A 27026-nucleotide genomic window follows, 5' to 3' on the forward strand; every position below is an offset into this window, starting at 1 on the left:
GGTTCAGCTGATTTAAGGCCAGTCAAAGTTATGTCTGCAATTCATGGGCCTGCTCTGAAGGCCCATGTTCATGTGTCTTCTGATGGCGAGTGGTTGGAGTTCAAATCCAACCTCAACTAGATGATCCTGAGCAAGTCATCCTTTGTCTGCCTCAGTTTCCTTAACTGTAAAATTGAGATAATAATAATAGATCTACCTCTTAGGGACATTGTAAGGATCATATATGATATCTGTAAAGCACTTAGCCCAGCATTTGACATATATCAGGTGCTTAATAAAGACTTGGTTTTTTTTCTTCCCCTACTTGGTGCAGCTCCTGGGCTATGATTAGGGATACAAAGAAAGGAAAAAATACACTCTCTACCCTCAAGGAGCCCAGTCTAGTAGGAGAGACACCATGTGAAATGCTAGCTATACACAAAAGGGGCCAGCCACTGGCAGCAAAAGGAACTGAGGCCTTCAGCAGAAGGTGGCAGGTAAGCCGAGTCTCGTGTTTGAAGAAGGGCAGACTCCTGGAGCTAGATCATATAGTGTGAGGAGGGGAGTAAGGTAATATAGAAAGTAAAAACTAAAAAGGGAGAAGGCCAGAAAGGTGGGAAGGAGAATATGAAGGGCTTTGAAGGATAAAATGATCATTTTCTATTTTATCTGGGAGGTAATAGGGAGTTTACTGAGTAGGAAAAGTAACATAGTTAACCTACAACTTAAAAAAACAAAACAAAACAAAAAAAGCATTGTTGGCAGCTCAATAGAGAATGGATATTAGTGGGGAAAGACCTAAAGCAAAGGAACCAAATATGATGATCCATGTGAAAGGTGAAGGGGAGCTTGAACTGAACTGGGGGCAGTATCAGAGGAGAGATGGGAAGGATAGGATCTATGTTGGAAGGGGAGGCATGACAAAATTTGACAAGTTATATATAGCTAATGCTATTCCTTATATATAAGGGAGGAACAGAAGTCCCTTCCTAAGTTCAAATAAGCCTCAGATATGCCCTAGCTGTGTGACCCTGGGTAAGTCACTTAACTCTTGGTTTCCTCACGTGTAAAATAGTCTAGGAAAGAAGTATAAACCATTCCAGCACTTTTGCCAAAACCTCAAATAGGGTCATGAAGAAGTCGCTTAATTTTGCCTCAATTTCCTCATCTGGAAATTGGGCTGGAAAAAAAAAAAGGCAAATTATTCCAGTATCTTTGCTGAGAAAATCTCATATCGGGAGTAACAAAGCGTTGGTTGTGACTCAATAACAACAACATATGTAATGGGAGAAAAGACAAGTCTCTAAAGTGTTGAGACCTTAGAAGAAAAGGAAGGTCACCCAGAAATTTCAAATATGATTCACATGACCTTCCTGTTTTCATGAAAACCATTCTAGAAGCATCCTTTTCTTTTTTCTCTCTCAAAGACAATCATTTCCCAAGTTTTAGTGATTCCACGCCCCAAGTATGTCTCACCAAGCCCTTCTCACTACTGGACTCCTTCCTGGGACAGCCTGCCAGTGGATCTCCCGCCTCTGGTTTCTCCCTTTGCTAAAACTGCCAGATTGAAATCCTACGGCACGGATCTGACCCTATCAATATCCTTCCCGTCTCCCCATTGCCATTAGAATGAAATACAAACTTCTGACTTCAGTTTTTAAGGTCTTCCACCATCAGCTTCCAACATACTCTTTCTCTTTTATTTCATATTCTCCCCAATTCACATAATTTGCATCCCAGACTAACTAGACCGCTGAAAAGCACCTCATCATTCCTCCATCCGCCTTCTCTTTGCATAATGACAATAACAATAACAACCTCAATAGTCACCATCCTGCTGCTGGGGAACAGCAGATTCTTGTTTCCTCATCACAATTATCATCACCATCACAACAGCTGGCATTTCTATAGCACTTTTAGGGTTGCAGATATCTTTGCAGCCATTGTCCCATTTGATTCTCACAACAACCCAATGAAAGAGACTGGGTATCGTTCTCCCCGTTTTACGGATGAGAAGACTGAGGCAAGTAGGGCAACGAAGTGATTTGTCTAGGGTCACAGGAAACAGGTACAGAGAAGGGATCTTTGGGGCCATCCAGTTGAACCCTTTCATTCTCTAAATGAGGAGATTAAGGATCAATGGAGTCGCCCATCGTTAAGTGGGATTTAAACTGCCTGGCTCCGCGTTGAGCACTCTGTCCACGAAACTAGCTCCAGTGTCCTGAAGTCTATAGATTTTGTCTACCTTGGCTGGAACCCATAAGCCCTCAGACAGGCCAAATGTCTGTCTGAATCCAAACACATGCCAAGACTGGAGTCTCCCCAGCGGCTGCCAGCTAACAGGTCACGCTTCAATCAACACAATAAAGCCCATGCATCAATCCCCTGTTAGCCAAGCTCGTGGGGCCGTGCTCAACCTCAGCCTTCCTACTTTAGGAAGGGGAGAAAATACTGCATCATCGCCAGGGGAGGGGGACTGGAGCATTAACAATTTTTGAAGCATTTGAAGTTGTCTGAAAATGGGTCTGTGGTTCTGTAACTGTTGTACTATGTTAGCCGAGCATCCTAGAGCTGGATTCCAGTAGTCTAGGGGGTCATAGACAAGCAACCGAGACAGCCTGTGCCTCAACAGCCCCTGTATGTCAACTTAAGGAGCCAAGGACTTTACCTGTGTGAAAGATGAACAGGAAAGTAATGATGAGCAAGGTGCTTTCAGAAAAACCTGGAAAGACTTTCATGAGCTGATGCAAAATGAAATGTACGGCATACAGAGTAACACAATATTGTAAGATGATCAGCTGTGAGGGACTTGGCTATTTTCAGCAATATAATGATCTAAGACAGCTCTGAAGGGCTTATGATGAAAAATGCTCTCCATACCCAGAGAAAGGGCTGATGGAGTCTGAATACAGATTGAAGCTTACTTTTTAAATTTTATTTTTCTTGAAGTTTTTTTTGGTCTATGTTTTCTTTCACAATATGATTATTATGGAAATGTTTGACATGACTACACATGTATAACTTGTATCAAATTATTTGCCTTATCAATGGGGGGGTTGGAAAAGAAAGAAAGGAAATAATTTGGAACTCAAAGTTTTAAAAATGACTATTAAAAATTGTTTTTACATATATCTGGGGGAAAATAAAATGCTAAATAAAATTTTTTAAAAAGGTGAACAGTTTACTCACAACTATGTGACTTGAACAAGGACCTCACTTTTCTGGGTCTCAGTTTACCCAAATATAAAATGAAGGGGTTTAACTAGATGGCCTCTCCCAGCTTGAGATCTATAATTACAGAATCAGAAGTTCTTAGAACTGAAAGGGATTTCCTAAGCCCTCTTAAACAATCCCCTCTATGACATGATATCCCAGACCAGTAAGTGTCAAGAAAATCATAATAATAGCTAATGAGAGCCATTATTTGTATAGAGCCTACTGTGTACCAGACACTGTGTTTTATATTCATTATTAAACTCGGTTCTTAACAGCCCTGGGAGACAGATGCTATTTATATCTCCATTTTACAGATGAGGAAACTGAGGCAAACAGAAAATAAGTAATAGCCATAATAATAATAACAGCCAATATTTATATAGAATCTATTATATGCCAGGCACTGGCCCAAGTGCTTTACAATTATTATCTCATCTGATGCTCATAATAACACTAGGGCAGGGGTTCTCAAACTACAGCCTGCGGGCCAAATGCAGCCTGGGTCCCGCCAAGTTATAGCAAATGGGCTGAGGGGCAGAGACAGAGTGTGAGCTGTTGTTTTTACTGTAGTCTGGGCTTCCAACAGTCTGAGGGACAGTGAACTGGCCCCTATTTAAAAAGTTTGAGGACCACTGCCTTAGGAGATAAGTGCTACTATTATCTTCACTTTACAGATGAGGAAACTGAGGCAAACAAAAACAAGACCACACAGCTAATAAGTGTCTGAGGCCAGATTTGAATTCAGGTTTTCCTGACTCCAGGCTCTGTATTCTATCCACTATACCACCTAGCTGTCTCCAGGTCTACAGAACTGGGTGCAAGAGGCACTGCCTTCAAATCCTGACACTGCCTCTTATGACCTGGGTGACTTTGGACAAGTCACTTAGATGGAACTGGGTCTCAGTTTCCTCATCTATAAAATCAATCACTTAATCAATGAGTATTTCTTAAGCAGCCACTTGTATTAAGCTCTGGAAATACGATGAGAAAAACAAGAGAGTTCCTGGCCTCTAGAAGCTCACATAATACTGAGGGGTGAGACGGGGAGGAGGCTGTTTAGACTGGATGGCTTCTAAGATCTCTTCTGGCTCTAGATCTAAGATATTCCTTCTAACGGAAGACCTCCATGGGTGGGGAGTTCTCCACCTCCCAAGATGGTCTGTTCTGCTCATGGCCAGCTCAGCTCCAACCGTGAGGACGTTGGGCTTTATCTCCAGCCGAAATCTGCCTCTGCACTGAGGCGGCTGGAAAGCCTCTCAACTAAAGGGTTTCCCTAATCATACCTGACTGCTGTGCCAAAGCTCCCAACAACCACATCCTTCTAACCTGCCACTTAATGAAAATGCTTGGGCCGCCGGCAGCATCCAGCGGCTTGGCTGCTCTGATCCCCCTAGCTGGAGAATGGAGCCCCACGGCACGACGTGGAAAGGCTGATGCCACAGAGCAAACCCTTAAAGATGACAATGAATCTTCCCTTAAATAATAATATATTTATAAGGCTAAAGCCCCTCTGACCTCTCCTCAAAGCAAAATAATCCCCCAAGGCCCTCAGACCTGATCATATTGATCCTGTCTGCTCTGTAATTTCACAGTGGAGCTCTCCAAAGAGACAATCTCCCAGACTTCCTCTGTCCGGTGTGCTAGAGGGGAGACAGCTGGGTAGGGCTGGGGACCAGAGCAGACCAGAGACAGAGGTGGGGGAGGGGAGAGAGAAGGGAGAAAGGAAAGGGAGAAGAAGATAGTGAGAAGTATGTGTGTGTGTGACTGTGTGCGTGACTGAGAGAGACAGAAAAAAAGGAGGTGGAAGAGAGGAGGAAGAGAAGGAGGAGGAGAAAAAGGAGGAGGAGGAGGAGGAAAAGGAGGGAGAAGAGGAGGAAGAGGAGAAGGAGAAGGAGGAGAAGGAGAAGGGGGGAGAAGAAAAAGGAGGAGGAGGAGGAGGAGGAGGAAGGAGAGGGGGAGGAAGAGGAGGAGAAGGAGAAGAAGAAAGAAGAAGAAGGAGGAAGAGGAAGACGAGGATGAGGAACAGGAGGAGGAGGAGGATGAGGAGGAGGAGGAGGACGACGAGGAGGAGGAGGATAAGGGGAAGAAGAAGGAGAAGGAGGAGAAGGAGAAGGGAGAGAAGGAGGAGAAGGAGGAGGGAGAAAAACAGAGAGAAGAGAGACACAAAGAGAGGAGAAAGAAGGACAGAGACAAGAGACATAGAGACACAGAGAGAAAGAACAGAAAGTGTCAGAGAAGGACACGTGATTATTTAATACTGATAGCAGAAGCATCATTTCAACAAATCAGTCAACAGTCAATGGACTACTAAGAAAAGAAAACAGTTCGTGCTTTCAGAGAGCTCACAGTCTAATGTGGGAAACCATATGGAAACAAGTTAATATCAGATATATACAGGAAAAACTGGAAATCACCCCCAAAGGAAAGGTCTTAGCACTGGACAAGGAGTCCACTGGGAGCAGGAGGCATTTCAGAAATGCTCACCCAGGAGGAACAGCTCTTTACAAAGTTTACTTGGGGATCTGCCAATTTAAAATTCACACTAACACTGAGCAGAGGGGCGTGGTCGTTAGAAAGAGCCACGTGCCTTGGAATGGTCACTCACTTCCCACCTCCAAGGGCCACAGAAGGCAATGCAGATGTGCTGGGTCTGAGGAAGGGCGAAGCTTGCTCGAGCTTGCCCAGAGACAGAAAGGTAGGCACTGCAGATATGTTTGGGGGCTCTGGGCTCAGCTGCTCCTTCTCTCATACAACAGATAAAGGGCTCATGTTTACACGGCTTAAATATTTTCCATCCTGACTTCCAAGAAAACAAGACAGAAATCAATGCAGTTGACTCCCAGCGCCCAGAGTCCCCTGCCTATCCACAAAGGAACCCAAGTTCATCTACCTTTTCCTGTAAAATCAGGAGAGGCTTTTAGCCCAGACGACAGCCCTCCCCAGCAGGGAGAGAGGTGAGCTATCTCGTTGTCGGGACTCTGGCCAAGGGAATACTCCTTCTGTGATTCTAGGAGGCCATGTGAGCTAGAAAAGGGATCAAGCCCACCCCTGACCGATGGACAATGGACAGAGGATCTAGGTTTAGAAGGCTGCCTTAAGTACATTCTAGTTGTATGATTCTGGACAAGTGCTCAGTCTCTTTATCTAGAAAATAAGAGGGTTGGATCTTATGATCTCTGATATACTCTCATCTCTTTTTTTCTTTCTTTCTTTCTTTTTTTTTTTTTTTTTTTTTTTTTTTTGGTTGTTGTTGAGGCAATTGGGGTTAAGCAACTTGCCCAGGGTCACACAGCCAGGAAGTGTTAAGCGTCTGAGACCAGATTTGAACTTGGGTCCTCCTGACTTCAGGCCTGGCTTCCCCTTACTCTCATCTCTTTTGGTCTCAGTTTCTTAATCTGTGAAGTGAAGAGGTTGAGCAGCTCAAAATCAATGATATTATGAAAGGGGGAATACTGGGAAGGACTGCTGATAAAGACAAAAGACCAAGAGAAAAATCTCTAGGGGACTGGGTAACGAAAGACATGGATAAACCCTTAGGAAGGAGAAGCAAGCATGAATGGATGACAAAATCATAGATCTAACCCTTAATTTCAAAGAAGTCAAGTGACATGACCAAGATCACACAGGTTCTTTGATGGTTTGGCTGTCCTTTTTTTTTTTTTTTTTTTTTGCTTTGTTTAATGTCACAACTCAGTTTCATGGATATATATATATATATATATATATATATATATATATATATATATATATATGAAGAACGATCCAACATTGATATGCACAGGTAAAGTTTAATATTTACTCCTTAACCAATCTTAAATCACATTTTTTTTGCTTTTTATTTTCAAAATACATGCAAAGATAGTTTTCAACATTCAACCTTGTAAAACCTTTGTGTTCCAAAGTTTTTTCTCCCTCCCCTAGACATCAAGTAACCCAATACATGTTAAACACGTGCAATTCTTTCATACATATTTCCACAATTATCATGCTGCACAAGAAAAATCAGATCAAAAGTCCTTCATTCCTGAAGAGGACAAAAATGATCTCACTATGTTGGAGTCAAGTATAGTGTGTCCAACTGTGGCTGATCGAAGCAATAGGAGCTCTGAAGGTTCTACCACAGTCTGGGCACAAACAGCCTACATGAACGTTGGGAGTGCATTTCATATTTCTTTTAAATTAGGGCAATTCTGCTCCACTCATAACGCACAGTGCCTTCTTTGACACAGGCACTCCGTACTGAGAGGTTCTTTGCCAGCGTCTCCCATACCCAGCAATCGATGACAGGGACTCAAATGTAATCTTTGACTTTAAACCCACAGCTCTTTCCAGTGCACTACTTGGCCATTTGGTTCCAAGAAACCTTTCATTTATTTCCAAGCTTCAGGAAATGGCAGCCCTCTATCATACCCCAGAAATATGGTGAAATGAGCGATCAGGAACCTTCTGCGGATGGCTTTTCAGAAAAGACTGACTGTTCCGTATGGGCCAACAATCGCATGGTGTGATGTCTCAAATAGCGTTACTGCGCTGCCTGGCAGGTTTCTTTAAAACAGGGAAAATCAGGCAATCTTTCGCAGACTCATATATATGTGTGTATGTGTGTGTATATATATATCCACATGCATATAACAATTTATATATAATATATATGTATATACACGCCCACATACGCACATGCACCCATAATCTGTGGGAAGTCTTTTTCCACCATATTGTCAGAGTTATTTTGGAGGGGACATATCGGGTATCTGTGTGTACAAATTTACCCCATGGTACATACCCTGCCCCTCCATACTCCCTCCCAAAAAAAAAAGGCCAAGAAGCAATTTAGGCCAAATCAGGGAAAGCAATGTTGATATAAACTGCATAAGCAAGAATACCCCACCCTCTGACAGAGCTGTTGAAGCACCGAGAAAAAAAGGGAGGAAAGAATTGTGCTGGGTGCAGCAGGGGCACCGTGCCATGAGGGACACGCAGCCTAGCCTGGGGTTTAGAACCCGTTTGCCTGAAAGACACTGTCCTGGAGGCAGAGGAAAGAAGATGGACCGGAGATGGAAAGCAAAGGATAAAAGGCAAAAGGTGTGAGCACGCACCTAAGGGTGTTTATAAGTGCACAGGACCCTTGGTCTGGAGGAGAACCTTGGGAAACATCCAATCTAAACCCCAAATTTTACAGGTGAGGAGACTGGAAGTCCAAAAGGTCAAACAATCATAGATTTAAGACTGAAAGAGTTCTCAGAAAACAACTAGTTCAACTCCTGCATTTTACAGATGGGGAAACTGAGGTCCAGGGAAATAAGGTGATTTACAGTTACTAGAGACCAACAATATCAATCCTGTCATGTTAGGGATGAGAAAACTGTAGTCCTGAGATATGAGATAACATTATAGATCATAGATTGATATATAGCTATAGATAGATCATAGAAATAACAGTGGCAAGACACTGCAAAAGCATCTGGTCCAATCTGATAGAAAAGGGAACAGTGAGGTCCCAGAAGGAAAAATGACTTACCTAAGGTCACATGAATAGAAAGAGTTAAAATTGAACCCAATTCTTGTGGTTCAAGAGTTAGTGTTTTCTGCTCTGCAGCATGATACTGCTATGGGCATTAGGGGAATAATCTAGGGAAGATGTCAGAGGCGAAGGCAGGGGCAATGCAGTCCACTGGTTAGAACACTGGTTCTGGAATCAAATGATAAAGCTCTGCCATTTCCTATTAGTGTGACCTTGCGCAAATCCCTCTGCCTCCAAGGCTATAGTTTGCTTAACCTACAAAATGAAAAGAAAATCCACACTATTAAAAGCCATGTGCAAAAAAATGGTTCAAATCATCAATAATGACAAATTAAAGCAACTCTGAAGTACCACTTCACACTCATCGGGCTACCAAAGGTGACAAAATGGAAAATGATAAATACTAGAGGGGCTGAGAAATCAGTTACCCTTTTGTTCAAGCCATACTGCAAAGCAATTGGGAATTGTGCCCCAAAAGTCATGACAGCATGTATGTATCCCTTTGACCCAGAGATTCCAAAGGGATGTCTAAACCCTAAAGAGATGAAACAAGAAGAAAAAGGACCTATCTATACAAAAATATTTCTAGCAGGGTTTGTTGTTGTTGTTGTTGTTTTGAAAGGGCAAAGAACTGGAAACTAAGAGAGAGCCCACCAGGTAGGGAACAGCTGAATCACTTATGGTATAAGAATGTAATAGAATACTATTGTCCATAAGAAATGATTAAAGAGAGAGTTTCAGAGAAGCCCGGGAAGATCACAATGAACAGATTGACAGAAGTGAGTAGAACCAGGAAACTATTTCTAAAATGACATCATTATAAAGCTAAAGGACTTTGACAGACCTGAGAATTCTGATCAATGAAATGATTACCCATGATTCTAGAAGAGTGAAAATGAAGCATGCATCCCAATTTCTGGCAGACAGGTGATGGGCTCAAGATGCAGAATGAAACTCTTTTTTCCCCACAGATGGCCAATGTGGGAATTTATTTTGCTTGACTATTCATGTTTGTTACAAGGATTTTGTTTTTCTTTTTTTAGTGGGAAGAAGGAAAATGGAAGAATAAAATATATAAATTGTAAAAATATATCTTTTATAAAATGAAGGGATTGGATTAGATCATGGCTTCTTAAACTTTTTCCACGTAGGCCCCTTTGGCCCAGAAATTTTTACATGATTCCTGGTATATAAAATAGGTCAACAGATTAAATATCTATTGATAATAAATCAGAATTTCATGACACCCACATTCAGTTACGAGACCCCATATGGGTTGTGACCAACAGTTTAAGAAGCTAGGGATTAAATGGCCTCTGAGGTGCCTTAAATCTAGTTACAAATATTTTATTCCATCCTAGACAGTATTTTATTTTATACAATGTATTTTTATTTAATTTATTGCAATTATGTTATACTCTTCTAGCATCCTAGAAGTATGATTATACCCATTTTACACATAAAGAAGCAGAGGTCCAGAGAAGTGACTTATCGAGGGTCACACATAGCTAATAAATTCTGATGTCACAATCATGAGCTAACAATAATAATAGGGATAATGAAAAATTTAGCTTACATGAACATAGTGCTTTAAAGTTGGCTCAGCTCTTTATATATTCCATATATTATCTCATTTAATCCTCACCACAACCGTGTAAGCCAAGTGTTATTATTATCCCCATTTGACAGATGAGGGAATCAGGCCCAGAGAGGTGACTCATGCTGTGAGGAAGCAGCCAAGCTGGGATTCAAATCCAGGCCTTGTGTCCTCAGCTCTAGGGTTCTTTCCATCCCCCACAGGACCAATGACTCTCTAAGGGAATGTCGGGAGACACTGCCTCTGTCCAGGCTGCCGGCTTCCCCATCAGCAAGGGAGGTTGATTAATTTCACATTTTTCTAAGCCCTTGGATTGCTGGGGGAGAAGGAGAGAAGAGAAGGGATAGAGAAGAAAGAAGATCTGCCCAAATATGACACACCATTAGCACCAGGAGAACCAAAATAATCAAGGACAATCTGTACCCACAGAGGAAAATGATGATGATTAAAGGATCAGGTCAGTGGAGAACCAAAGAACTGAACCATGGATCCCTGGATTTAAGCCTGACAGGGGTTGGATGATGTGTGTCAATATTTGAAGGAAGGAAGTCTTTTTTGTTATTTTTTAGCAAGGAAATTGGGGTTAAATGACTTGTCTAAGGTCACACAGCTAGTGCCTGTTAAGTGTCTGGACTAGATTTGAACTCGGGTCCTCCTGACTCCAGGGCTAGTGCTCTAACTAGTGAACCATCCAGCGTCCCCTAAAGAAAAGTGGTCCTGAGGAAGATATAGAAAGTTTTTAAGCAGCACGTGTTGCCTACATGATGGCAACAAAAGAAGCTGGCAGGTCTGAGTGGAAGAAGGAGGATCTGGGTTCGAATCTTGCCCCATCGCCTTTGGCAAGTCACTTTGAATTTCCTTTCCTCTATAAAGCCAGGAAGTTGGAATAGATCGCCTCTGAGGCAACTTCCAGTTATAACCATGATCTCTTGCCACCGGCCTTACAGGGGGAAGAGCTGACCCGACAGTCATGAGATCAGGGTTGTGGTCTCTCTCCTCTGGATGGTACTAACTGAACAAGTGCTCAACCTCATTGGATCAGGGTTTAAACTTGACCGACAGAAAGAATAGAAATATTCTATAGAAATGTGAGTCATGACTGCTTATGATGCTGTGGTAGATAAAGCACTAGCCTTGAAGTCAGAAGGATCCGGATTTAAATCCCACCTCTGACTATTACTGAGTAATCGGGAGCAAGTCACAACTTCTATGGCTCAGTTTCCTCAGTTTTCTTGCCCCCTAAGTACATTTCTAGTTCTAACTCATTGATCCTTTCTGGGTAAGTGTCTGCCTCAGTTTCCTCACCTGTCAAATGAAGGGGTTGGAATCAGTGATTTCTAAGGTCCTTTTAAATTCTAAAGCTATGATCTTATGACTTGAAAGGATCAATAAAAATGGACTCTGAGCGTAACATTAAAAGGATTCAAGGGGTAACCCAGGCATGGAAGATGGCCTAGATAAAGGCTCAGAGGTGGGAGATGACCTCCTGTGCACAAGGAATAGTGAGTAGGATCCTGGCTGGGATATAAAGGGTTTGATGGGGAGTAGTATGCAGTAAGGTAGGCAGGTTGTGAAGAGTTTTTAATGCCAGGGGTTACTGCAGCTACTTAGGCAGGGAAGGGATGCCATCACACCTGGACTTTCAAAGTTAGTTGGGCAGCTGCAAGGACAGATTGGAGAGGGGAGAGACTGAAGGTAGGAAACCCAATGGAGGAGGCTGAGGAAAGAGAAGGCAAAGGTCCAACTAGGGTGGGGGGCGTGTGAACGCAGAAATTGGGGGAATGACTAATGCTGCAAGGAACAGAAAAGAGAAAAAGCTATGGGCTAACAGATTCTAAATCACTATCTACGGTGTCACATTACTAGCTGAGTGACCCTGGGCAAGTCACTTAACCCTATTTGCCTCAGTTCCTCATCTGTAAAAATGAGCCAGAGAAAGAAACGGCAAACCACTGCAGGACGTCTGCCAAGAAAACCTCAAATGGGGTCACAAAGAGTCAGACACGACTGAAAAATGACTAAACAACAAACAACAATCACAATGTTGGCTGGTCAAACTGTCCAGATATTTAACATAATAGAGAAACAAGCAAAGAGCGAGTGTGGATTCATCTGATGCAGGGCCTGCCCCCTCTCAAGTTAACAGCTCTGGGTACTGAAATTAGCTACCTGCTAGCCTGGAAGGGTAATGATCTTCTGCATAAACACATATTTACCCAATTTTTCAGAATGAGCCTTGTTTACTCAACAAGCCCGAATGGCTCATATGGACCCATTAAGTTCCATTGCATCAATCTACAGAGTGGGGCTGGATAATGAATCAGGACCTTGGAGCTATTACCATGCTAATAAGGATGTGTGGAGCCCAAAATATCACCATGCAGAGACAGCAGCCAAATTCCCGGGCACCAGCAGCTTTCAAGCCCTTCCAAACTGCAGCTCCAGCTCTGTTGGGTTGGGTTGGAAAGGGAAGGCCCGCCTAAGCGAGAGCCTGCCTACCCAACTTCCCTTTCCCAAAGCGAAGTGATGCTTGACTTATTCGGGTATAAAGATGCAGAGAAAAAACAGAAACCTACCATGTTCACGCGTGTACGCCTGGACGATTTGATCCGTTAGCACAGGGAGCGGGTGGGGATTTTCCCCCCAGTATAACATCCAATGACAGCCCCAGAAGCCTCGAAAACCGCTGGCACCAAAGAGTTTAGAACAGTGTTTCACTGAAAAAATCGGGAAAAATAATTTCCCCTTAGGCTGGAGCCGGGAGCAATTTCTTCACCCCCACTCCCTCAAACCCCAAGTTAAATAACAACCCATCATGAAAGAAGCAAAATAAAAACAAAATTAAATCACAGGAGCCAGAGCTAGAAAGGATCTCAGAGATGCTCTATCTACTCTCCATCCTTCATATTTAGATGAAGATGCTGAAGTCCAAGGAGGGTTTGTCCAAAGTCAGACACAACTGTTTAAGGAGCACAGTCAGGAGCTAAACTCAGGGCCTGGGACTATAACTCTGTCTCCCTCCTGTCTGAAATTTCTCTTCTCCTTTGGTTCTGCCCTTGCAGCTACCCCATTCCATCCTATATCCCAACCCCAATCCTTCTTCCTCCCCAACATATTCCCTCCTTTTCCCATCAAGCTAGGCTGTTGACCTTTCCACCTCAACTTATTCTCTAGCTATGGTGCAATAGTTGCTGCAGGCCCACAATCCCATTCCCCAACTCCCTAACAGCCAGATAGCCACACTTTGGAGGCCCCCTCTTATTTCCAGAACTGTGTTCCCCTTGGATCTATCTACTCTGTTCTCACACAGCTCTGCTTTCCAGGGTTTAGCATGGCAGCTCTTGAGAGCAGGGACTTCAATTATCTGGCATAATTTTATTTATTGAAAAGCGCCATGTACACTTTACAAGCGCCGTATAAATATTTAATAATAATAAAATGCTAACAGACCCTTAACAAGGAGAGTGCTGGCCTGCTCCCCCATCTGTATGTGTGTACGTCTATGTCTCCATCTAGAGCGATGTACGCGGGGATGCACATGTGTGTGCGCACACACACACACACACACACACACACACACACACACACAGACTGGGCAAGAAGCAAGAAACACATATCTTAATTCCCGCCGGAGAATTCATAAATAATGCTTTATGAATGTCCCAGATCTCCTTCTCCGCTGGTATAAACCCTGGAGTGCTTATCCCAGCTCTCCTCTTGTGTGCATCCCTCTCCCCAAGACATATCGGAGTAAAAATAGACAAAAGAAATCAGTTCTTAAATCCTTAGGGAGCCCTCCCTCTCAAAGACTTTTCTTAAGTCCTTCCCATGCTCCCTAGTGAAGCTAAGTTCTGGCCAGCCAAAGTGGCAGGTTTTAGCCCAGGATTTTCTGAGATTGCAGGGTAATGTCAACTAGAAAAGCTTTCGCATCTCCATTTTCTTCATTCATTTAGACTTTAAAAGGAGGATTGCTCTCAATGTTATGTATCATTTATTCATTCAGACTTCGTTAAAATGAGTTCTGTTCTCAAAGGAGTATATTTCATTCATTCATTCATTCATTCCAACTTTGTTAAAAAGGATAACTGCTCCCAGAGTGTGATGTATCATTCATTCACTCATATTCATTCAGCATTCGTTAAAAGGAGTTCTGTTCTCAGAGGATTATATTTCATTCATTTGGATTTTGTTAAAAAGGAGAACTGCCCTCAGCATGTCAGGTATCATTCACTCATTCATATTCATTCAGGCTTCCTTAAAAGGAACTCTGTTCTCAAAGGATTACATTTCATTCATTCATTCGCACTTTGTTAAAAGGGAGTACTGTTCCTTTTTGTTCTGTATCATTTATTCATTCATATTCATCCGTTCAAACTTTAAAAACAAGTTCTGCTCATAGAGTTATGTACCATTTATTTATTCATTCACATTCATTTGTTCATTCACTCATTTAGATTTCATTAAAAAGGAATTCTGAGTTTTATATATCATTTATTCATTCAGTCACTTATTCATTCATTTGCACATTGTGACTTCGTTAAAAAGGAGTTCTCTGAATAATACTCAGATATATAACACATATCATGTATTCATTCATAGTCACTTGTTCATTCCTTCCCTCATTCAGACTTTGTTAAAAAGGAATTTTTCTCTGAGTGTTATATATCATTTATTCATTCAGTCGCTTATTCATTCACTCATTCAAACTTCATTAAAAAGTTCTTCTCTGAGTATTATATATCATGCATTCATTTGTTCATTTACTCATTTAGATTTCATTAAAAGTCACTTGTTCATTCCTTCACTCATTCAGACTTCGTTAAAAAGGAGTTCTTCTCTGAGTGTTATATACCATTTATTCATTCATAGTCACTTGTTCATTCCTTCCCTCATTCAGACTTTGTTAAAAAAGAGTTCTTCTCTGAGTGTTATATATCATTTATTCATTCATAGTCACTTGTCATTCCTTCCCTCATTCAGACTTTGTTAAAAAGGAATTCTTCTCTGAGTGTTATATATCATTTATTCATTCAGTCGCTTATTCACTTACTCATTCAAACTTCATTAAAAAGTTCTTCTCTGAGTATTATATATCATGCATTCATTCATAGTCACTTGTTCATTCCTTCACTCATTCTGACTTCGTTAAAAAGGAATCCTTCTCTGAGTGTTATATATCATTTGTTCATTCATGATCACTTGTTCATTCATTCACTCATTCAAACATCATTAAAAAGGAATTCTCTGAGTATTATATATCATTTAATCATTCATAGTCATTCATTCATTCACTCATTCTGACTTCATTAAAAAGGAGTTCTTCTCTGAGTGTTATATATCATTTATTCATTCATTGTCACTTGTTCATTCACTCATTCAGATTTTGTTAAAAAGGATTTCTGCTCTGAGTGTTATATGTATCATTCATTCATTCAAACATTTAAAAAAGGAATTCTGCTCTCAGGGATGATATTTTGTTCATTCATTCATTCATTCAACAAACATTGATCAGATGTCAATTGTGGGGAGGAGGTTGCAGAATAAAAAGACAAAAGTTACTACTTTTGTGGAGCTCAATCTAGTAAGGGAATAAGTCAGTAATACAAAATTCTTACACCCAACATTATAAAATAAGCGAATTGAGGAGCTATATCACAAAGTGTGAGAATTCAATAGGAAGCATTTTAGGAAGAGGGGAGATCAATGATGTCTCTGAGGAAGAGGGAGCATTGGAACTGGACTTTAAAGGATGGAAAGGCATTAAACAGACAAAGAGATAAGACTATTCCACGCAGAAGAAGGCATCATGACATCAAGTCCTGGAGGTGGACATCCATCCTGGTTAATTCTGCTGTGGACTAGTCTAGGGTGACTACAGTGGGGTTCTTAGGGAAGCCAAGGGAGAAACATTCTGAGTTAAAAGCTGTTTCTGTTTTTCAAAAACCAAGTTTTCCAGTTAATACATTCAGCCTATGGAGGCAGCATGACAAAATGGATAGAGTATCAGGATGAGATGGATTCAAATACTGCTTACGCTATGTTCTAGCTGTGTGACACTGCTCAAGGTGATTCAGCTCTCAGTCTCTCTAGGACTTAAAGTGACAAGAGATGGAGGAGGAAATGTCCACATTGGGAGTTGTCAATGCCTTTGATTTCTTAGGTCTGGACCAAACATCCTGCTTGATATGGTCAATAATCATCCGAGCTGTATCTCAGAACTAGAACACTAATAATTACAGTAGTAATGTTGGGATGAAAAGGGAATCAAGAGTCCTGAATTCCGAGGCAGAAACACATGAGTTTAAATCCTGCCTCCATAACTTACTAACTAGTTGTAGGAGTTTGGGCAAGTCAACATATCCAAGCCATTCTTTAAGGCAATATAATGACAAATTGCTGATAAGTTCCAACTGAGAAAATTTCCCCATCCTGATGAAATCCCAGGTTGTTCAGATCCCATTCATCCCCCAAAACAAAGATAATTATGTAGCAATTTAAAGTTTACAATTATTATTATTTATGATTATGTAGCAATTAAGTAGTTTCAACTATTTCTCATTACAAACATCACCTCATGTGAACTTCATAAACAACTTAAGACGAGTTGCAAGTGATCCCCATTTTACAGATGAAGAAACTGAGGCACCTGAGTTAAGTGACTTGCCCAATGTCCCAAAGCTAGTTTGGAGGTGAGATCTGAATTCAAGTCTTCTTGATTCCAAGATTAGCATTGTTTTGAGGGGGAGGAAGGGCCATTGAGATTATATGACTTGTCCAGAGTCGAACAGTTAGAAGTGTTTGAGGCTGAATCTGAACTCAGGTCCTTCTGACTCCAGAGCCAGTATTCTATCCATTGTACCATATAGTTGTCTCTAAAAAAATTCTTTTCCAAGTATTTTTTCTCAATAGTATTCCATTTTTCCCAAATACATGTAAATATAGTTTTCAACATTCACTTCTACAAGACTTTGTACTCCAAATTCCCCCTGCTCCTTCCTCCATCTTCCTCCTTCCCCCAGGCTGCAAGCAATCCGATAAAGGTTAAACATTTGGCACTCTTTTAAGCAAGGCTTCAAAACCTTTTTTGTGTCAAGGACCCTTATGGCAATCCCTTCCCAGAATCATTTTTTAAGAATTCATTATTCAAAGTAATACTAAATTTCACTTAGAAGTCGATGAAAATAAAGATGTAATATTTTCCCTATGCAAGTTCATGGAGACCCAAAATCTATCTGCAGACTCCATGGGGGTCTGTGGATCCCAAGGAAAGAACCTCTGGCTCTTAAGTAATATTATCAACTGAGTCTTTCTGAACCTATCAAATCTTCTCTCTGACCAAGGGAAAGTTCAGCTGGATCTGGCTATTTCCTTCATTAGTCTCCTCCACAAATAGAGTTTCTTCCTCACTTCGCTATCTTCTGTCCTTCAGTTAGCCCCATTTGGAATATCTAACCTTAACAATTGTCCCTATTTAGAATACCCAACCTTACCAGTTGTCCCCATTTGGAACACTCAACTCTTCTGATGTTCTTAAAATACCACACTTCCTTCAAAGATTAGCTCATAACCCATTTTTTTTTTTTTTTACAAAAGGCTTTCTCTGCCAAGTCCAGCGGAGATTCAAATCATCATCCAAGGAATTCCTACAAAGTTTAAAGGCATTACCACACAAGCCAGCTTTGGATTATATACAGCAATGTATGATTGTCTAGGTTCTTTCTGAATATGATTGGTTTCCCCAATGCAGTGATATATACTCAACAATTCCTAGCATAGTGCTAGCCACAGCAAGCATTCGATAAATAATTATTGATTGGCCTTGTTATTGTAAGAGAGCATCAATCTATTTGGATTGGGAGAAAAAAAAAAAGGATGTCAGGGCTTGGGGGCTCCTGGAAGAATTGACAGAGCTGGGATTGATGGCACATGACTGTAACCCCAGGTACCAGGGAGACTGAGGCTGGTGGATTGTTTGTGCTCAGGAGTTCTAAGCTGCAGTAGGCCTGAAGCTGATCATTTGAATGCACTAGGCCTGGCACTAATACGGGCCCCATGTGCTACCTAAGGAGAAATGAACACACCTAGGTTAGAAGTAGAACTAGATAGCTGATCAAAATGGGTCTGGTCCATGACGAATACTTTACTTCCACCCTGGATGAGACTGGGAGACCTAGTCTCAAAAAAACCAAAACAAACAGGCAAAACCCAAGGGCCCTTAGAATATGGAATGTCAGAACTGGGAGGGGCCTTAGAATAGGAAATGTCAGAGCTGGGAAGGGCTTTAGAACAGGGAATGTCAGAGCTGGGAAGGACCTTAGAACAGGGAATGTCAGAGCTGGGAGGGGCTTTAGAATGTGGAATGTCAAGAGTTGGGAAGGGCCTCAGAACAGGGGATGTCAGAAATGGGAGGGATATATAGTGTGTGTATGTATACACATATCTATCTATCTATCTATCTATCTATCTATCTATCTATCTATCTACCTATACATAGATACATATATAATAAAGAGAGAGAGGTAATAGGTGGATGGGTGTGTAGCTGGATGCATGGATAGATAGCTGGATAGATGGGTGGATGTTTAGATGGATGGTTGGCTGGCTAGATGGATAGATGTTATATATGGGACATGTTCTAACCCTGTTTTTCATTGATATGGGGAATTCTCAATGAAGACATTCCCTCAATCAAAATAAATGGGAAGTAAATATATGTATTTATGCATACACCCATGTAAAGGGTCAGACCTATAATTTCATGGGTATTGGGAGCTCTTAATGAAGAAAGCACTCTCTCTTCTCTCTCTACGTTTTTATTTCTTTTGTCTCTAGTCTCTCTGACTGTCCCAAGGCACCAGCCTCTGAGAGCTGTCCAGAGTTCTGAGAGGTTCTGTAGGTCTAGAGCAGGAGTTCTCTCCCAATGGCTTTCTTCATTCCTCTCTCCTTGCCCTCAATCTAGCTGTGACCCTTATTACTTCTTGCTCGAACTAATACAAAAGCCTCTTCATTGATCTCCTTACTACCAGCCTTTCTTTTATTATGGACAATCTTAAATGGTCCTGACAAATTCATTTTCCTAAAACACTGCTCTGACTGTATCATTTCTCAGCTCAAGGACAATCAATAGCTCCCTATTGTCTATTGAAATATACTCACACTCTTCAGGTTGGCCCATTTAGACCCTTTCCTACATGGTCTCAAATTAGCTTTCTAGTCATAGTTCTTAGTCGATCAAATCAACAGATCAATAAGCACCAGGGATGCAAAGACAAAATGAAATAGCCCTTGTCCTCAAAGAGCTTATATTTTTAAGGGAAAGTGGAAACTACATAGACCCAGGTAAGTACACAGAAAACAGACAAAGAGATTCAAGATTACCAAGTAGAGAAAAGGTTAGTTGCAGGAGGGACAGAAGAAAGAAAGGACCTCCAGGAGGAGGCGGTACTTGAGCCAGAATGGATTAGAGTAAGCACTTATTAAGTGACCCAGTGTGCGCTGGATGCTGTGTTAAGTGCTTTGAAAATATTATCACATTTGATCTCACCTCAGGAAATCAGGGATTAAAAGAGGCCAAAGGGAAAGGATTTGAGCCACAGAGAAATTAGTTTATCCACCATTCCCTGAATATATCTTTTTGTTTTGTTTTTGCTGAGGCAATTGGGGTTAAGACTCTTGCCTAGGGTCACACAGCTAGTTAAGTATTAAGTGTTTGAGGTCACATTTGAACTCAGGTCCTCCTGACTTCAGGGCTGGTGCTTTTTTCACTGTGCCATCTAGCTGCCCCCTTGAATGTATCTTTTGTTTCTTTTTTGCTTATTTACCTTTACTTACAACATTCCCTCTATCTGATATGCCCTCCTTGAGGCCAGTCAAAATTACTCTTGATGAGGAAACTCCTACTAATGTTCATTCACTCATACATATGTATGTATGAAAAAATACATGGGATTATGTATGTGTATAAATAATAATATGACCATGTATGTAATTTTACAAAGCATTTTACAAATATTATCTCATTTGAGCCTCCCAACAAATCAGTAAGTCAGTCTTATTATTCTTCCTATTTTACAGATGAGAACACTGAGGCTGGGAGAGATTAAATGATTCGCTGAGAGTCACATTTTTACTAAATATCTGAGGCAAGATTTAAACTCAGGTCTTCCTGGATCCTTGTTCTAAGGTCCATTCTGGAATTCTCTTCCTCCTCATGCCTGCCTCTAGAAGTCCTTACTTGTTTCAGAGCCCAGCTTGGGCTCATTTCCACCCAAGGTCTTTCCTTTTTTATACTTCTTTCTCTCTTGCCCAATTGTCAGTTCCTTTTCTCTTCGTGTTACTTCATATGCCTTTGTATATGTCTATTTGTGAAATAAAAAGTCACAAATGGCTACCTATCTCAGGAGAATGTAAACTCTTTCAAGGTAGAACTGTTTTGTTTTTCCTTTGTATCCAGTTAGTATATAGGGCCTGGCACAAAGCAGACATTATAGATAAATAGATAGATAGATAGATAGATAGATAGATAGATAGATAGATAGATAGATAGATAGATAGGAAGGAAGGAAGGAAGGAAGGAAGGAAGGAAGGAAGGAAGGAAGGAAGGAAGGAAGGAAGGAAGGAAGGAAGGAAGGAAGGAAGGAAGGAAGGAAGGAAGGAAAGAAGGAAGGAAGGAAGGAAAAAAAGGATGGATGGAAGGGAAAGAAAGAAGGATGGCTGGCTAGATAGGAAGGAAGGAAGAAAGAAATGGAGAAAGGAAGGAAGAAGAAAGAAGATGGGTGGATAGAAAGAAAGCAAAAACAAAAGGAAAGAAAGAAGAAAAAAGACATAGATGGATGGATAAATAGATAGATGGCTGGCTGGCTGGATAAATAAATATTTTTTGGATTTATTGAATTGAATGAATTTCTGCCACTGTCCAACAGCCTGTTTTTATTTCCAAATAGTCTCTATTGTGTCATTGTCCTAGAGCTACCCTGAGCTATACAAAGAGAATCCTCTTGTCAATCAGTTCCTGCCTCCTGGGGGCTTTCCTTGGGGATCTGGAACCCCAAGAGGGAAGGAAGAACAGAGAATCCAATGCAAAGATTTCCTGTAGAAATTTAATTGAATCCAGGTCACTACTGGCCAGCTTTCTCACTACAGTGTCTCTTTTAATATCCCCATCTCACTTAGGAACCATAACCATAGAATTACAACTCTAAAGTGGAAGGGCTTCAGAGGACCTCTAGTTCAATTCCCTCACTTTATGGGAGAATGATGGAGGTAAAAATGACTTACCCAAGATCATGGGACAGCAGTGATAGCTGTTTCTGTCTGAACATCTCCCTCATACTCCCTGGGTCTCCCAGAGCCTGTTTCCAGCCACTGCCAAAGCTACAAGAATTCCACAGCTTTGGGGCCAGTCGTTCTTTGAGTATGGACAATCTGCCCAGGACAGAGAGCAAGGCTGGGCATTGAGAAGGAGAAGCAGGGGCAGTTTCCCCAGTGTTTTTCCAGGAAGGCTCCTGTTTCCCTACATTCCAAAATCCAAAGGGGACTTTAGGGGGAGGACTAAAATGCTTGCTTCTGAGAGGAGAGTGCACACCAGAAATGGAAATAGTGTTCCCATGTCCCCTGCTCCCTTAAGACATTTAAAACATTGTGGTCTCTGACAAGCAGCAGCTTCTGGGATACATGGCTGGGGGTGAAAAGAGAGGAAAGCTCTGGATTTGGAAGACTAGGACCACGATTCCAGTTGATCCTGGAAGCAATAAGGACTCACTGGGGTTTCTTGAGTTGGAGGGAATGGTTGTGATTGGTCAGATTGGCACTTTGGGAAGAGCACTTTGGCAGCTGATTGGAGGATGGATTAAAGTGCATGGTCTTGGGACAGGGAAACCTACTGAGAATACTTACAAAGTCCAGGTATGAGGCAACAAAGGCCTGAACAAAATGGCAGCTGTGAGGTTAGGGGAGTGGGGGGACATGAGAAGATTTTGCTCCTGCCTGTACCGGAGCTCCCATTTGCTTCATTTGCAAAAGGGAGAATGGCTCAGCTAACCTCCAAAGTCACTTCTAGCTCTCTCCATGTGAACCCACAAGTCACTTCACCCTATTTGCCTCAGTCTCCTCATCTGTAAAATGAGCTGGAAAAGAAAATGGCAAACCACCCCACTCTCTCTGCCAAGAAAACGCCTAAATGGAGTCATAATTCTGGATCTGCAATCTTAAACCCATCTCCAGACCCCTTAGGCAGGAGTCAAGTGCCCTGTTAGATCTGTGCCCTTTCTGGGCAGCCAACACAGCACCACTCACCCTGTGGGTATCTACAAAAAGCCCGCTGACTGAACTGGCCTCACGTGGAACCTCAGGATCGATCACTTAGTCCAGCCTGGCCAGGCACCCTACAACCTACCTGACACGCTCAACCTGCCTCTGCTTGAAATCATTCAATAAGAGAGATCCATTATGAGCGCCCACTCTGGACAGCTCTCCTGGCTGGGAAATCCTGCCTATAATTTCCACCCTATTAGTATTAGTTCTATCTTTCAGGGTTCAATGGAGCAATAATGGCGAAGGAGTCCGATTCTTCTTTCCTTCGAGTCGAAGACAACCAAAAACCAAAAAAATTTTTTTAAAAAGCTACAAAATTTTGACTAGTTCCCCCTCTTATTCTATTTACTCCCATTCTCCTTCCTAGCTGTTCTGAGAAAATCTCCCCCTCTTTCCCCCAGCCAAGGGAATAAGGCAAAGAAAAAGCCTCCCAAGATCCCCAATTTAAAGTAAAGTAAAAGCTCCATCCCCCCTACTTTCCTCAGTACCTAATAATCACACTTGTGTGAAGCTGATGCTCTACATAGCAAAAAGGATAAAAAAAACCCTATCCTTGGAGAGAGGAACAATCAGACAACTTTTAAGATCGTGGAGCATTAAGGCATTCCCAATTGGGTTTACTAATCAAACAGCCAAATCCTTCATAACCCACCAATCCCTACAGGGCAATTAAATCCTTCCCCTTTAAAATACTTGCCACACTGTCTGGGGACAAGGAGAGAGAGGAAATTTTTTTTATTTTTTTATTTTTTTTTGCAAAATTCATTTGATAAATTAACCAGGGGAAAAAGAAAGGAGTGAATCAAGCTTTGTTCTTTTCATTTTTTTTAATTACGGAATTCACAATGCCTGAATAATGTTTAATAAGAATGATGAAAATTCCTAACAGTATTACAACACAACTGAAAAGAATTAACCTGGTTACCGTGAAAAATTGCATATTTAATTAAGAACAGAGAGTTCAAAACTATCCAGAGATTTCAAAAGTGCTTTTGCCTAAGGGGCTAAATTACATGCTTGCAGGGTTGCTAACAGAGTTACTCGTACAATCATTACCCAAGCGTCCCCATTAAGTGACAATGGGCAGATGACATTAAATTCATTTCAAAAGCAACAGGGGCTGAAGCATTCACTTGGGTAGTTTAAGGAAAAGCAACAACCCTGCTGGTACAAATCAGACCCCTTGTTGATAAAGGCAATAATTAAAGAATAATGTTAATTAGCTGCTTTTATTTGAAGGGAAGTATGGTAGCTGGAGACCTTCCAGACGCTACTCCGATACCTAACTGTTCTGTATAATAATCTTCCTCATGGAAGATGAAAAGGCCCTTTTTCTGGAGCTGGAAGGAGCTTAGTGCTACTTGGGTACCTGCTGGCTCGATGAGGACCAAATCGTTCCCCGAGCTCCCACTCAGCAGAGACTTTAAAAAAAAAAAAGAAAAAAAAAGGTAGCTTTTTCTGTAAGCTGTTAGCACTTTCCCTCCCACCCCCTCAAAAAGAAGTTTGTCATGGAGTGTGTGAAATGAATCATTGACCCACCTGAGGGATTTGACAGGAAATGCAGGGATGTAACTTAAGGAAGACCATGTTGGTCCAATCTTGTCAAGGTTCAGAAGATCAAGAGGGGAACCTGAGACTGAGAGGATCTTTCTCCCAGAGGGCTTAGCTAGCCAGCTCCCATTCAGGGGCAATCTCTCACCTGCGCTCCTTCTTTCTTCCAAGGTGTTGTCAACATGCCGGGGAAGAGTCAGGCATAATTTTAAAAGGCACGGAATCATAAATTTTTCCTTTCCTGGCACACTGATCAAAGGCGTTCCCCGGGGTTTGGACGACTGATCTGATGGCAGGTGAGGAACCATTGTCCCAAAGGAGAACAGAGCAAAATACAGGATGACTCCTTCCACTATTCAGCTTCCATCAAAGGGACTCACTCGCCGTTGTTGCTCAGCTGAGTCCCGAAGAACAGAACCATCTATAAAAGGGTGGAGATTACAGGCAGGATTTCCTGGCCAGGAGAGCTGTCCAAGGTGGATGGTAAATAGAGCTCCCTTATTGAAGGGCTTCATCAGAGGCAAGTTGTACAAGGGATGTCCGGTCAGGCCGGACTAACTGAGATTCAATATGAGGTCAATTCAATCCATGGGCTCTTTGTGGAGCAAGTGGCACTGTGCTGGCTGCCCAGGAAGGGCACGGGTCCAACAGGACCTGACTCCTGCCTGAGGGGCTTGGAAGTAGGATTAAGATGGCAGATCCAGAGCTAAAAGGAATCTCAGAGGCCATATGGACCAAGAGAAGCCCAGAAGGATTAAAAGTCTTGTAGCAAGGCTGGGATTTGAACTCTAGGTCCTTTGATTAAGATTTGTGGGAGAGCAAGAAGGAAGAGTCTAGTTAAAGAGAAAAATAAAATGATTCTCCTTTTCCAGATGGGTAAACCCAGAGACAGAGCCTTTAGTAACTAGCCCAGGAGAGGCCAGCCTGGGCCTAGAATCTCCCCATTCCCAGCTCCATGGGTTTTCCATTTGACCTTTTCCCCCTCCCCACCCACAGCACAGAGCCTAATTAGGACATCAAGTCAACCCAATCATGGGGAGCCATGTGATCCAGGTCATTATCTTACAAAATGAGATCCTATTTTTCAAATGCTTTGTGAACCTTAAAGCTATAATAAATACAAGCCAGCACTTCAGGATAACAGTCATTGTTTTCCCGTCCTAACCCGCACTAGGCCCGCTGCACAGGCGTCAGTTTGGAGAGACGGTGATGCCCATCAGAGATCACAGATTTAAAGGGATCTCAGGGGTTATCCGGTACCAGACCTCGTTTGACAGGAAGGGAAACTGAGGTACAGACAGATGAAGTGACTTGGCCAGGTTGCCCTATGAAATGGCAGAATTTGAACCAGGACCCTCTGACTCTGCATCCATCTCTTTCTAATAACTCATCATTATTAACGATTATTATTTTTCCTACCCCCTAATCAGGATAGCCTGTGTTGAAGCTGAGGACCAAAGCTTTCGGGGCCAGAGATGAGGAGTCCAGCCCCATTATTTGGTGACTGTCATCTCAGAAGTCGTGCCTCTTGATTCTGAGGCAGAGGGGATAGAAAGAGGCTCCCAGTCTCAGATGGAGACCAAACCCAGCATCCCTTTCTTCTCAGGGGCCGCCAGCCCCCCAGCTCCTGTGTGCTCTCGCAGGCCTCTCCCATCACAAGACACTCACATCTAGGATTTTTTTTTAATTTGAAGAGATGAATTTCACTAAGTAGGGCACGCTCCTGCTTAGCTCTCTGAGCACGGGGCCTCTGGGACCTTCTGACTGGAATTCCCTGCTCAGAGAGGCCAAGGAGTTTGCCCTGGGAGAGGAAGCAAGAGTGAGAGGGGAATGGGGAGAGGATCCAGGAGAGGAACAGCACACGCCCATCGCCTGCCTGTCGGGGAGCAGCCTCCTTTATGTCATCTTGGGCATCTGAGGCTAGCTCTCCAGAGTGGGAATCAGGGCAAGAAAGTACGTATGGCAGAAGGTGTCTCAAAGAGAAGGATCTCCATTATCTTTGTTTTAAAAGTGGAAATCTAGAACTTGGAAAGGAGGGGGGATCAGGCCAGCGTCCTACAGAATGGGTGAGAAGCCAGCTTCTCTGATGGCCAAGGCAGTGTTCTCACCAGCACACCAAGGAGAGACCTTCCATGTTATAACCTCGTCCAGTCTCCTATAATAGCAGGTGCTTGTTACTGAACCACCAAGCCCAGAAAGATGCTGGAAACTAGAATCCCTGAAATGAGAGGGACTTCAGAAAAAAGACTGTCAGAGATGGGAAGTCTTTAGAACAGAGAATGCCAGAGCGAGGAAGGGTCTTAGAACAGGGAATGTTAGGGCTGGGAGGGGTCTTAGAACATGAAATGTAAGATCTGGGAGGGGCCAGAGAACAGGGGATGTCAGAGCTGGGAGAGGCCTGAGAATAAAGACTTGTGGAAGCAGAAAAGACCTTAGAATAGAGAAAGTCAACAATGGGGGGAATTCAAGAGTCAGGAGTTGGAAGGTCTATAGACTTTCGGTTAAGAAGGGCCTTAGAATATAGTGTTTTAGAGCTTTAGAAAATGGAATATCAGAGCTGGGAGAAGCATTCAAACACAAGTCATAGATGGAAAGATCTTTCAAAATCACTTTGTCCAAATCCTTCCTTTTACAGAAGGGCAAACTGAGGCTCAGAGAAAAGCTGGGATTCACTCAAGAGCTTACAGCAATAGAGACAAGCCCCTTACTCAGGTCTTTTAGTTCAGTGCTCTTCCCTTCCCTCCACAGGACCAAGAGCACCCAATGAGCCAATCTTCTGCATTCCCTTGGAACTGTTGTTATCCAGGAAGAAAGAGGGCCACCCTCCCTCCTGCTCTGCCCTGCCACTGT

The 27026-nt window shown here is 42.2% G+C and overlaps 1 protein-coding gene across 6 annotated transcripts in view; it reads right to left on the reverse strand.

Moving 5' to 3' along the window:
- Nucleotides 1-27026, reverse strand: part of CUX2 (cut like homeobox 2) — a 373197-nt gene that overhangs the window by 317930 nt on the left and 28241 nt on the right. For 3 of the 6 annotated variants that reach the window (XM_074297412.1, XM_074297405.1, XM_074297409.1), the window contains exon 2: nt 12890-13030. The exons of the other annotated variants lie outside the window; for them this stretch is intronic. In XM_074297412.1, coding sequence (XP_074153513.1) covers nt 12890-12892 — 3 coding nt within the window. In that variant the 5' untranslated portion in view covers nt 12893-13030. The remainder of the gene's footprint in view (nt 1-12889; nt 13031-27026) is intronic. 6 annotated transcript variants of the gene reach the window in all.

The sequence above is a fragment of the Sminthopsis crassicaudata genome, chromosome 1, assembly GCF_048593235.1.
Source record: "Sminthopsis crassicaudata isolate SCR6 chromosome 1, ASM4859323v1, whole genome shotgun sequence".
In the NCBI taxonomy this organism is placed as follows: Eukaryota; Metazoa; Chordata; class Mammalia; order Dasyuromorphia; family Dasyuridae; genus Sminthopsis; species Sminthopsis crassicaudata.